This window comes from Apostichopus japonicus, chromosome 19 (assembly GCF_037975245.1).
Source record: "Apostichopus japonicus isolate 1M-3 chromosome 19, ASM3797524v1, whole genome shotgun sequence".
Lineage (NCBI taxonomy): Eukaryota > Metazoa > Echinodermata > Holothuroidea > Aspidochirotida > Stichopodidae > Apostichopus > Apostichopus japonicus.
This window is the reverse complement of record NC_092579.1, coordinates 11,577,186-11,590,658: the sequence shown is the minus strand read 5'-3', so window position 1 is coordinate 11,590,658 and position 13,473 is coordinate 11,577,186. Positions and strand designations below refer to the sequence as shown.

The window sequence follows — 13,473 nt, the reverse complement described above, 5'->3', positions numbered from 1 at the left end:
GTAGATAAACAATTCGAAAACCAAAGGGACACACCGTACACTGACTGTCATTCAGTTTGCCAACAGAACTGCGTCAGGGCTGCTTATCAATGACACAATCTGTAGATGGCGGATGGAGATGATGACACGAGGGTGGGGGAGAGGAGGGGAAGGGAGGGGGTATACAACGCGGGGACGATTTCCGAAGCAACGGGATGTATCGGCGACTGTGATCTTAGACAGGTATCAGATATTGACTCCAAATGACTTCCTTTCACCTTGTATATTTGCACGTGAAAAAACAAAATAAATCAAATCAAATCAAATTTCAGTCAGCTTGCGGCTTTGATAAGCCGATGAGGCTGCTTCGAGAGTTCCTGCTTGCAGGATGATCTAAAGTACATATATACATACAATTCGTTTTCTGGATCAAGCAATTCCCCCACCCCCTCCCCCACCGCCCCTCTTGCATGCAATTCCCGAAATGTTACGCAAGGTAACGTTTTCCAGGGAAATGATATTCTATGATTCTGGCTTTTACCTGAGATGTTGTGATGAGGTTTATTTATGTGAACGAATTATGCTTACACACATCACAATACTAAATACAAGTTTCTTCTGGCACTCTTAACTTGCTTAACTATAGGAAAACCTAATGCATACCAAGGTATATATTGCAGTAGAATAAATAACTTGAAGTGTATACCTATACATATACCGTAACATTTGGAGTTTAACTTGAGGGAGGTGATAGAGACGATATCTTCAAAGCATCTTAGACTAGTGTAACTTGGACTCATTCAGTACCTCTAAATATACAACTAGGAGTATACCTTTACACAGCCGGGTACCTTACCCAAATAACTTGGAGTACCACCAAAGGTATCACTCGAAGCGTACCTCTACACAGCCGGGTACCTTACTTAGAGAACCAACTTGGAGTACCAGTAAAGGTGTAACTTGGAGTATACCTTTACACAGCCGAGTCCCTTACCTATGAGAACGAACCGTGGGACTATCACTCGGAGAGTTTTACTTGGAGTATGCTCTGACTTATAGCCTTTAATGCGCCCGTATATCACCTCTCATTTGAAGTATCATAGTATACAGTAGGCATTTCCTTTAAATGTTGTTAATCTGGATTTATATTCCCGGATCAAATAATAATAGTAATAAAAAAAAGAAGGTAAATACAAGCTTATTGTAAAACCGCTCAAAGTCTGTCCAATTGCTAATGACTAAACCGTCATATCATTTATTGGAAGTTCTTTAACGGACCATACTACGTAAAGAGTATACTCACCCAGTGTTTATAATGTACCATCTGAGGGTCAAACTTGGTTTCATTGCTGAAACGAAACATCTTAGGTACATCTATATGTAAGGAGCCTGTGATAGCAGGAAGAGAAATTTCATAAGATAATAAAGAAGATACTGATGAAAAGTACAAAACAAGGAAATGAAACATACAAGTTAAGACTAACAACACCCCCCCCCCAAACACCACCGTTCACCCTTACCCCCGCCTCGTCCCTACAAAAGCAACACAAAATCAAGAACGCCTATAAGGAAAACAATACAATTATCAATGACTTCATGTATGAACCGAAATGTCCTAAATTTACTTGAAGACATTGATATCAACTTACTAACGCGATTTAATCTCTGATTACATTGTCATTCTTATTGTTCAATATGTCTAGTAGGAATGTTACCTCCTCTTAGCTGGGAAGTAAGTTCCTTTCAATTGAAAACAAGTGACGTTATAGTGCATAAAATGAAACTCATCCTACGACGGACCCTTCACGTTACCCTCCCCCACCTCCCAGTGGCGTAGGAAGGTACTTTTGAGTGGGGGGGCTGAAGACTGATGGCCGGCCTGGGGGAGGGGTCTAAGGGGAGGGGGTGTCCCCCTCCCCCTTTGGATTTTTTTTTGCATTTCCAGGTGGCCTCAGATGCAATTTGGTGCAATATAGCACATTTCAACCCACTCCATTTTGTATATAATTTTGCATTTTCACCTGGCCTTAGATGCAATTTGGTGCTCCAAATGAGATTTTTTTCTCATTTGGAAATGAAAAAGGGGTTTTCTGACTTGCGAAGCGGGGGGGGGGGGGGGGCGGAATGATACTTCCGCCCCTCCACATTTTTCACTGGGGGGGGGGCTGCCACCTCCCTCCGATCTGTCGTCAGTATACACATATCGCTCTCTTGCGACACTGCGACAAATCGGGAGGGTAGTAGGCCTAATCATATTTAATTTTACTTCGTCACACTGGATCATTGTTAGGACTTAAGCAGGGGCGTATCCAGGGGGGCGCAACAGGCGCGCGCCCCCCCTATTGGCCGTCACCCCCCAAAAAAAAAAGTTTAGCCAAAAAAAAAAAAAAAAATTGATGACGACCTTTATGTGAGATGTCGGTGATCGCTCAACCCCCCCCCCCCCTCCCGTATGCTTTATTTTTTGTTTGCCAAAAAAAGGTTCTGGCGAAGTTCGGCGGCATAATAGTTTTAGAAACATAGATGGTAATTGTGTTTGTATTATCACTATAAACACTAAATGACATGCCAGCCATACTAAATTGTGCATTTTGTGTCCATATTTACTGGAAATGTTGCTTATTATTAAGGTCGAAAAATGGATCACATATGGCCATGGGCGGCGATCCTGGGTGGAGGGGGGATATATCCCCCCATGAAAATGGGTGGAGGGGATGTAATGCACCATATCCCCCCACCCCCCACCAAATGCCAGGGATAAGAATATTTTCATGCCTACATTTATGCATCTTCGTTAATGTACGGCTCTTTTTTAGCTTCATTTCTCGCCTACCATAAACGCAGTGCGATCTTTTAAAAGCCTCTTTATAAAGCAAAAATAGTGTCCTGTAGGCTTCATTGGCCCTATAACAACAAAATGTATTATTGCGCCCACGGTATTGATATAGTACATATATGCACCCTCATAGTATTCATATAGGCCCTATAGTAGGCCTACACACGTACATGTTCCCTCGAACAGCTGAGAATCTCATGTAACCAGGGTAATGCTTAATACACGTTTCACCTGGATGCCCTAGCAATCGGTACCTAGGAATGTAACTATGTGTAATTGTGTATTGCATGTGTATAGGCCTATAATAGCCTGCATGAGGCCATTTTCTTCATCGAATAATATAACAGAGCTCTCGAACATTCTAACGTTGCGCCTGAAACAAGATTGACAGGGGCAATTTTCCCAAAATAACACCCGAAATTTAAAAAAAAAAGTATTTTGGATCCTGATTATGAGATATTTCGGACATGACATCCCTATTTTAAAGTTGGGTATATGCCGCTTGGAAACCTCGGGAAGTGCCGTTTCCGGCCATCTAGAGGGTTTGTTAATCCCAAAATTTTCTCGTACGCTTCGCGCCAACCCATGGTGGCGCTACGCTTAGATAGTCAACAAGGTCATATCCCCCCCCCCCCCCAACTCGGAAGTACGGATCGCCGCCCATGCATATGACACCATTTTGCAATTCAGCCCTTCTTTGAAAGCAAAAATTGTACACCCCTCCGCTTAGACCCATCCCCCAGGACGGCGATCATTCATGCCTGGCGCCCCCCCCCCCCTATTGGAAAATCCTGGATACGCCCCTGTTAAGTATGGGTGCTATATATCATAATATCTTTTAGCAATATACATATAGCAAGGAATTTAAGTGACTAATAAATTAGTGACACACATACATGTCGCCCTAAGTGAATTAGCTCTTTCACAAGGCATAGTGCGACATAGCGTAAAATAACACTTAGGGCGACATTGGAATGTTTCTATTCAGCATCTGCACATTTAGAGAAATATCTTTTTCGAAAAAAGATTTCCCCCCTCTACCCACTTTGTTAATTCTTAAAATTTAGGCAAATATGATAATATAATGTGTTACTATGTCATTTTCACACAAGCTACATTTCGTGCAAATTTTCAAATAATATCTAATCGTATCCCCAACATGACATTAAGTTTCTAGTTCATAGCCTACCTAACACATACGAGAAATGCCAGCCACTCAGATATATCCTAACGAACAAATTCCACATTAAATCTACAAGGACGGACACAGACCCCCAAACTACCGCAGTGGTAGCCAGGATGTCTGCTTTGTTAATCATTAAACAAAATATATCATACTCCTCTTAAAGTAACAGTGAAGACAGACAACCTATTTCGACCATTCAGTGTTAGCAAATAAGGGGAAAAAGGGGGGGGGGGTAGAACTGGGGGTGTACACAACAGGTACACAGGTACAACAGGTACACAACATTGTACTGTAGCATACAGGGGGCAACCAGTCTACAGGGTGCTAAGGTACACAACAGTTTACTGAAGCATCGTCAGGTGTGTATCACGATTCCCCGAGAAGGAGAACATAATGCTATACACATAATACTTTGTAAAAAGAGTCAACCAGTAATTTCATCCAACCTATCGTGTTACATAACAACTTACAGTAATGTATACCACAAAAAAAAACTTAATATAAGTAAAACCTTGATATTCGTGAAAGCTTATTACAACATTATCGAGCATAAGATATGTTTAAAACATTAAAAAACGATTGCTGTTTCATGATTGGTTCTTTTCTAAGTTTCCGTCATATCACAATACATACTACGTTCGGCGCATCCTTGAAGCGATGTATATACAGCATTTATTGTCACGTGATATCATGAAGGAAAAAATAATAACTTGATATCATTAACCGTGCGTGAGAAACAAGTAAAATTCAACTAATTCGAGAGTACACGTTATACGTGTTGGGCAAATTGGGCAGATTCCCGTAGAAACAGATTCTACACATGATTTTAGCAATAAGGCTGAAAAGTAATCTATAGGGCCTATACAGCAGTCTATACAGTATCATTACGATGAAAAATAATAATGGATTTATGTTACTTACCTCTTTACTTTGGTAACTGCGATTAGGCTATATTTCCAAGTACTGCAGGGTTATAATACTCATCAAATTCAATTATTCCGTAACACATGCACAAAAGTAACGTGGTCGGGGACGCATATATATATTTAACTGAAAACTGTGGGATTACATACGGGCGAGTATTCGATATAGATATTCCCTATTGGTGATTTCATTTTGCGCTTTTAGTTGTTCAATACGCAGTTACTGGTTATTGTCCAAAGCTGTTCAAATTAATGATTTTTGTTTTGTTTTAATCATAAACACTACTACGGTCTGCGCACTCGTTGTGGCACCTGTAGTATACAGTGATTGACGCATGTATCGATCAAGGTCAAACTCAGGTCAAGCTCATAACAATGGCCTTGGGCTGTAAAATGACGTAACGCATTGATATTTGACAATATTCGTAGGGTTTTGATGCTTACTATAATAGAGATGTAGGCTATAAACGGTCTCGGTTCAACATTCCGTTTTGCTGCATGCTTACTCAGTTATTCATATCTGGCATTGTTTAATGTACCGAACTGTTACGTGGATACATGTCTGTCGAAACTATAACAGAAACTTGACAAAATGAACTACAAAACGACAAAAATGATATTAAATGAACAAAAACAGTAACAACTACAGCTTTCAAGCAACTCGCTTCCGATACAATCTTGCAAATAAAACACACTACAGTTTTATGTAAAAGTGACGTCAATTACGACAAAACTTGAAAAAGAAATGTTGAGAGTGTATAACCCGGAGTGAAGCCATCCCCATCCCTCCCCCACCTTCCCAACACCGCCATCGTTTATAAAGATCGAGCATTAAAACTTGTAAAACGTATTACGTAGCTACCGTTTAAGTGGAACGAGACAATTATGTAATAAACAGGACACGACGTTATTATATCATGAACTTCTCTCTTTATTTTCTTGTATACTCTATACACCGGATTATTTAATATTCATGATATCTTTCAATGTTCAATGAATGAAATGCATTTTGCTTGCGTCGTTAATAATTGTGTGTATACCCAAGTCAACCCAATGCATAATCGTGTGGAAGCAAAATAAAAAATACTTATAATAAATATAATAATAACATTTCAATAATGACATGATTCAATATACTTAGGCTCATTAGAAATTGATATAGTAGTCGGCAATGAAAAAAAAAATCTGTTTTATTAATACGTCACATAATGTATATTTTTGTAAGTTTAAATAGGCAAACCACTGTCTTCTCGACAAAAAATCAGCCAAAATGATGTACGGCTGTATAGTCCTAAGAATTGCGCCAAATGTATGGATGCCTAATATGAACTTGTTTCGTTACACCTTCTAACGGATGCTTATAATATCCATGATTAAATTGTCTAATAACGAAATCACTATTCTCATATTCTGATCTTTCTTTACCACATGATTATTGTTAAGATTTTGAGAGGAGGTAAAGCCAGGAGTAGCCATGAGCATATGTTTATCTGGTTTCAACTTTGACCTAAAATATTTGCATAAATAATTCTCTACATTGATGAATAATTTCTTGAGACTTAAAAACGGCAGTACAGTTTCGGGTTGGTTACAGTTGGCCTTTTCTGTAACTATGTATTTCCTTTCGTCATAATTTCCACGACTCATGGAAGATTGAGGGTCTCCATAGCAACATACTCGGTAATGCGTGACTGGCGAAACATGGTGATGGGGCTTTGATAAGTGTTCTGCATCTGCGAAGAATCAAACAATATTTACCAAACTTTGGAGACAGATCTTTAGAGGAAACCAGAGATGTTTATGTATGGTACCCAACGACAAATAATTTTGACAATTGTGAGGGAGGGATGGAGTCAAGAATAAGACCATGGTAGCCTTTGATACACACATATGGGTGCTGTGGTGTGCAAAATGGGGCCTGAAAATCAGAGATCTGACAATCATTGTGAAACTGTGGGTGCATTACACGACTCAGTATGTTACACTGTTGTGTACCTTAGCACACTGTAGACTAGTTGCCCTCTGTATGCTTCAGTACACTGTTGTGTACCTTAGCACACTGTAGACTGGTTGCCCCCTGTATGCTTCAGTATACTGTTGTGTACCTTAGCACCCTGTAGACTGGTTGCCCTCTGTATGCTTCAGTACACTGTTGTGCACCTTAGCACCCTGTAGACTGGTTGCCCTCTGTATGCTTCAGTATACTGTTGTGTACCTTAGCACCCTGTGGACTGGTTGATGTGTATTGAATTACTATAGTTTCGAATATATCCCAGATAGAATACACAGAGTGATATTCTACTCTTCAACAACGAAGCTACCGTAATATATGCACATACGGATTTGCATAAAGTGACGTATTATGACAGATGTATCTTGTCTTACGAAATTCTCCCATTCCCCCTCTCCGTGAACTGCTTTCAACATTCTGTTCCTCTCATTGGGTTCCCTCTATTTCAAAGACAAAGAAAAACGTTGCAAGGACTTCGACGGACAAACCTGTCTCGTATATACAGCTTTAATATTTGTTTTCAATATGCAAATTACCTCTTGTTTCACGAAAAGAATATCGTTCTGTTTCTTCGATGACTTCTCCATTGAGTTTACATGCACTGTCGCGCAAAGCTCTCTCGTTGTTTCTTGGTGAACTTAAACGAGTAATTTCATTATGTCGGTAACTTCGAGTGGTTTCGACAAACGGCCCGTTTTCAAGATGGACTCCTGCCTTTCTTTCTTTGCAATAGAACGAAAAGTCTAAAAAGATATATAACAAAAGAACATCATTCATAATTCACAGAGCGAACAGACAGACAAATGCCACGTTTTCAACTATTGATACTGTAAATAGTAATAGGCTAGTCTGCCACTGGGCCTATATATTGTTAATAGAGATAATGCAAACTTGTTAAAACAATGAATTATTATTCTGTTTTTTAAATTTTATTTACCCTATATAGTGAGACCAAATCTTACCCCACATGCCCGGTACCGCCATCCAGGCTGGTATCAGTAGTATTTCGTCGGAACGCCAAGTAGGCAACAAACATCCACGAGATAAATTATTGGAAATGTTCATACCTGGTAACAGACACAGACAGGCAAGTGATGCTAAAGTAGTAACAACCATAATGACCAAATCAGTTATATAGCAGATTTATAGACATAATATACATTCACTGCTGTGGGATCGCGCAAGTGGTATAGTCAGTATTGCGAAGTTCGGCATACTGCGAAGTTCGGACACCCTAAGAAATAAACGATTTCACCATGAAAACCTACAGGAAGAGCCAAATTTCACCAAAAAGTACGAAACTACAGTTATTTTCTCTCCAAAATGACCCGTGTGCAAGAAATTACTTACATATTTGTCAATAAAATGACGAAGATCTATGAAGTCTGTTATAATTACATATGAAGTATATTTTCTGGTGATTTAGACCAGAAGATTTAGTTTTGGGGTGTTTTAAGTCTTAAGTGTCCGAACTTCGAAGTCACCATCCTACCACGAAACCAATCAAGTCACACAGAAAGCTACTATACCCAAACTCATTGCGGGAGCGGGATGGGGCGGAGTCGAAACCTACGAAACCTCTAAACACTATAGTATCTTCTCACGTACCGCGCTTCTGTTATCTTGTTGTTAGGAATAACCTAACTTGAGAGACTGTTTATCATGCGTAACCGTGGTCTTAACGTTGCCGGCTACTTCGCGACGTTTAATTATAATGTTGGAAGGGAGGGGGTGTGAGGGGGGCGGGATGACCCCAATATTACGAAAAAGAATAAGAAGATGATACAAGAAATACCAAAGATTTCCTAACGTTTTGTAAAGTCTCACCTGTCAGCTAAGCTCAAGGAACTTGAAGGCCTAGGCTATAGGCCTAGGCCCATACTCAGTAACTCAGGGCATTTTTCTTTACAATCCATATTTTACGAGTAAGTTTAAAGAATGAAAACCCAAAGTTAGACGAAACAAAAGATAACAAAGAATGCTCACCTATGCCAATCACCATGATGAACTTGTACCTCCAAAACCTCCAATGTAGGTCGATTTGGATACTTACCTAAAAACCAAGTGTGTTCCGTAAGTAGAACAACTTTATATTTGAAATATACATACGCTTGCGCGTCAGCCTTTACTTCTTACAAACAAAAACGTGAGACCAGTACACGCGCGCATCTGCACACGCACTTCTTTGATAATGATTTTTGCACCGCGTTATTATAAACTTGATAATGAAGCCAAACTTGCGTGAAAACGCGCGGGAATTCGCTCGACTTGGCTGTTCGTTTCGTCAAACTGCTCTGTCGTATTTCTAAGATTATGATTTTTATGATTATTATTATGATTACGTTTATTATAATGTAATGGTTATTATGATTATTATGATTATGATTATGATTGGTTTTGATAATCGTAACCTTTGTAGTCATACAGGCGGATGGGTGTGTGTGTGTATGTGTGTATTCACAAGAAGGGAAGCTTGGACCAATCTCATATTTGGTGTAGGAGTACCACATTAAGTAGAAGAAGATAATTGTTTTTGGGGGAGATAAAACGTCACTGAGGGTCACCAGGGGTCAAATTGTGAAAACATTGTTATATAATCTACCGTATCGCCCACCGACCAGCCTATTAGATAATATGTGCGTTTCGCCTCATACGAATAGGAGAGGCTGTTGGCAATTGGAAATTAGCTGGAGGGCATCCGTAGATAGAATCAGAAGTCTCGACCAAATATGCATTGGCTTAAGTGTGTCGGTAACATTTAGAGTTGCCATGTACGTCGCTGCATACATACATGTGCACAAAGATGTAAACGTTGTACTGTTTGTACAGAAGTTGCTATTGGAATGGACGATCTCATTGTGAATCATCGGTATTTTATCTTTGCTTCCGTTGTTGAAGTCTTTTTTTCCCAATTGTCGAAATGCAGTGCCAAATAAATACTTCTGGTTTGGATGTAGTAACGTAGGGGAAATGACCAGGCGCCCTTTACGAAAATTAGCTGTCGCCTAGTTAGATGTTTAAGAGGCAAACCAGACGCAAACTCTTGGGGACCAGGGGGTAGGTTTGTAGGTGAACCACATTGAGTAGAAGACGCCCGTTGTCTTTGGTAGAGATCAATCTGTATGCTGAATACAAGAAAAGTTTCCATCTCGGTCATCAGCTGCTTGGTTTGGTGATTGGTTCTGCATAATTTGGTAAGGTACAGGGCTGAGGGGTGGAGGTGGAGGAGAAATGACAAAGGATACCCTTTCGGTGAGCCATATCTTTTTTTCAGAGGCTGTTAGGTTGAGATGTGTTACAGGCAGCTTCGTTAACTCAATTTTTTTTTTCAGGTTTATAACAAAACAAAAACGCGAAAAAGTCACAAGTGACTAGTCTGAATGTATTTGATGTTCGCTGACGGTTACAGAAATGCCATTGAAACTGAAGGTAACCAAATATAAAAGTTTGACACACATACACTATTATAGATGGCGCAGCAGCACCATTGAAGCTCTTAACAAAAGGTTTCGTTATTTCTAAATTTCAAAGGTATGAACCAATAGCATTAAAAAAAAAACACATTTATAAAGAAAGGGTGCCTGCATGATACCTTGGGAACAGAAGACACACTGCCAACACTTTAATTCCATTGATTAAAAAGTTATCTTTATCGAATGATAGATATTAACCTATATAGTAATTGTCATTACTTGTATCAAAGGTATTAAATAAAAGCAAGTATATACAAAGACATGTATTACGAAGAAAGCAATAATCTATACAAAACAACTGCAACTTTTGTAAAGACTCTTATGGTGAATTCAATATATAACATATATATATATTAATTAAGAGTGAGTCCTGTGTCCAGAGAGGGGTATGGGAGGTGGAGGTGGAAAACATTCGTTTTCAATCTTATGTACATGTAGCCGGTCAAAAACGCAGTGACGAGGCTTAAATATATTTTTAGGTTTGGGAAGATTACAAGTGGCACCTCCAAATCAGGGTAGGGCCGATTTACTCTGAGATCGTGGGGACAACTTAAAAAGGCGGAATGCTCACACAAAAACAAACAAATAAAGGTAAAGTGGTGTGTTTACGATGCACATGGACGTTGTATTAATATCAATGGGGTTACTTAAGGTAATATGTGAAATTATATAAATGGGTGTAACTTACATATCTCGGAAATCTTACTTCTTATAACGACTCCACTGAACTTAATGGAAAAATAATACTTATCAGTCCCAACGAAAATAATAACAAAATCCCGGCGCGGGTCGACCGAATACAATTTGAGAACGAAATTGTCTCCTTGGGAAACTTCTAGGGCGGTTCACTTAGTTGGGGACGTCTCTGGATTGGGTGGTTCTCTGGACAGCTCGCTACTCGGGGAAATAACCTCTTGGGCGTCTCAGCTTGGGGCGTCTCTAGGAGAAACTGTTCATCACTCGGGTTGGGTCATCGCAGGGGTTCACTTCCGGATCCAAACATTGAATTAAAATGGGAATTTATAGTTCAGTTCCATCACAACAGAAAATTATATCGTTGCCAGATATTAGTACAGGATGAAATAAAGTTCTGCCTCCATTGGTACAGCTCCGGGTGATAAACTTTTATTAAATATGAAATTTCCTTGTAAAACAGTTCCAGGTTTTTACTAAAATAGAATATCCATTTGTAGAACAAGCTCCAGGTATTCACTAAACTTCTATAAAAACTCCATGGGTAAATAGCTTCAATTAAGTGTCCATTTAACTTCTAATTAATTTAATACTGGTCCTCTACCCTATTACTGATGAAGTTAGTCTAAGAAAATAATTATGATCTCGTGCCCAACCATTTCAAACTTAATCCTTCCCCTCTTCTCCTCTAACTATTACAAACTTAATCCTTCCACTCTTCTCCTCTAACTACTGTAACTACTGTAAACTTAACTCGGCATCAGTGTCTTATCTTAATTTCCCCCTACCATGCTACCTTATTCACTCCATCCCATAATAATAAGAATACATCCCATAATAATAAGAATTCATCCCATAATAATAGTACAAGGCAACTCACACATGACCACCTTAAACCAATTAAACACAAAGCTTGGTTCATTGAATATTCATGATTTGGCCTTTGTCTCAACTTTCCCCCTCCTACTCTAGACCAGCTTGCCCTCCACTTCCTGGTATCTGAGGTCCAGTGACCAAACAGCTGTCAATTAACACTTAATACATAATTTACCAGACACATTACTTAATTTATGGTGTCCTTTGGTACATTTAAAATAATCATCTATCACCAAAACATTCCTATCTAACCAAACAAAAGTTATAAAATTGTCTATTTAACCCACAATTCTGAAAAGGATAAAGACTCTTGGAGCCACTCATATATTCCTAGAAAATAGGACCACGCAAAACAATTACTTAGCTTAAGAAAAAGACAGGTCACACAGGGCCACTTGACCACTAACTGTTGCCATGTAGTAGTTAGCAATAAAAGTGAAAATTAAGGGAACTCATAAATCTACCAAGTAAAGGTTATTCATTGTCAAATGAATAAAAACAAACAAACAAAAGAAAATGATCAAATGAATAAAAACAAAGATAAGAAAATGAAAGAAAATGATTAAATGGATAGAAACAAAAGGTGGAAAATAAAAGAAAATGATAACTATACAAAACATTAACCATGTTATGCTCTGGTTACATACAGAACAATTCAAAAGTAGCTGTTAGCACAACCATACGCTTAGACCTAATATATAGTCTAAATATGCCTCAGAATTCACCATTTTTCGTCAAAATATGATTCTTTTTTTGCTGGAAGCCTTGGGAGTTGGCTTTGACGACACTGCAAGGTGTATCACCTTCATCCTTCATTGAAAAGTTATGCATCCTGATTAACACCGTATAATAACCGACATATATATGTTTATCATAACAACTATTATATGCATATGCTAATGAGCGAGCTTCAGGTTTTTGTGTGTATGCGTGTGTATGTGTGCAGAAGGGCTCTGGGTCCTAATGCGCATGATCTAACCTGTGTAGTGATCTCCACATATTTTGTATAGCGCTGTAAGATATCCCAATCTTTGTACTATACAGTTGTTTAAAAAGCATATCTCGTCATTAATAATTAGAGAAGAAGGTATAAGTCAAGTATATACCATTTCGGAGACTTTTATACAATTATACTGACGCTCATACTTTAAATCTTAATAATCTAATATTTACAGAAGCTTCTTGGCCTTTTGGCTAAGATCATGTGTAGTATCTGTTCCCTTTCGAGGTGAATGGTGCAGCACACCCGACGATGATCACACAGTCACAGTCCCGATGCAAGGGGACTGGGGTTGAGAGCGGATCAGTCGTTAGGTAGTTTGGTTTTCGTGCCCAGGTTCTTTCCTGGGCGACTTTTTCTTAAAAAGTATTTTTGAATTGAATTTTGAATTGAATTGAATTTATTTCTACATTCCATTATTTTACATTAACATTTTGAACAATCTATGATGAATATAGATGGTATCAAATATATTGAAATAATATATATGTGAGAT

At 38.8% G+C, this 13,473-nt stretch overlaps 2 protein-coding genes and 1 pseudogene across 2 annotated transcripts in view; 1 reads left to right on the top strand and 2 right to left on the bottom strand.

The window, feature by feature from the left end:
• The window catches only part of LOC139959620 (formin-like protein 2), a 49,585-nt gene extending 48,228 nt beyond the window's left edge, over nucleotides 1-1,357 (bottom strand). The window contains exon 1 of the mRNA XM_071957376.1: nucleotides 1,283-1,357. Within this exon, the coding sequence (XP_071813477.1) occupies nucleotides 1,283-1,342 (60 nt within the window). The 5' untranslated portion in view covers nucleotides 1,343-1,357. The remainder of the gene's footprint in view (nucleotides 1-1,282) is intronic.
• A 4,468-nt stretch (nucleotides 1,358-5,825) lies between these two features.
• On the bottom strand, nucleotides 5,826-9,076 carry LOC139960046 (uncharacterized). The gene is made up of 4 exons (XM_071958070.1): nucleotides 8,922-9,076; nucleotides 7,898-8,002; nucleotides 7,472-7,678; nucleotides 5,826-6,657 (listed from the first exon to the last, which is right to left on the bottom strand). Exons 1-4 carry the CDS (start codon nucleotides 8,935-8,937, stop codon nucleotides 6,272-6,274), a joined length of 714 nt encoding a protein of 237 aa, XP_071814171.1. The 5' UTR covers nucleotides 8,938-9,076; the 3' UTR covers nucleotides 5,826-6,271.
• A 4,075-nt stretch (nucleotides 9,077-13,151) lies between these two features.
• LOC139960734 (U2 spliceosomal RNA) lies at nucleotides 13,152-13,381 on the top strand (annotated as a pseudogene).
• The last annotated feature ends 92 nt before the right edge of the window (nucleotides 13,382-13,473 follow it).

What these genes read in the sequence shown, in the direction of transcription:
- LOC139960046 (XM_071958070.1), bottom strand. An exon ending in GGCGGTACCGGGCATGTGGG is followed by an intron (nt 7,679 to 7,897) that starts GTAAGATTTGGT and finishes ATATCTTTTTAG; the next exon opens with ACTTTTCGTTCTATTGCAAA. An exon ending in TTCTTTTCGTGAAACAAGAG is followed by an intron (nt 6,658 to 7,471) that starts GTAATTTGCATA and finishes GATTCTTCGCAG; the next exon opens with ATGCAGAACACTTATCAAAG.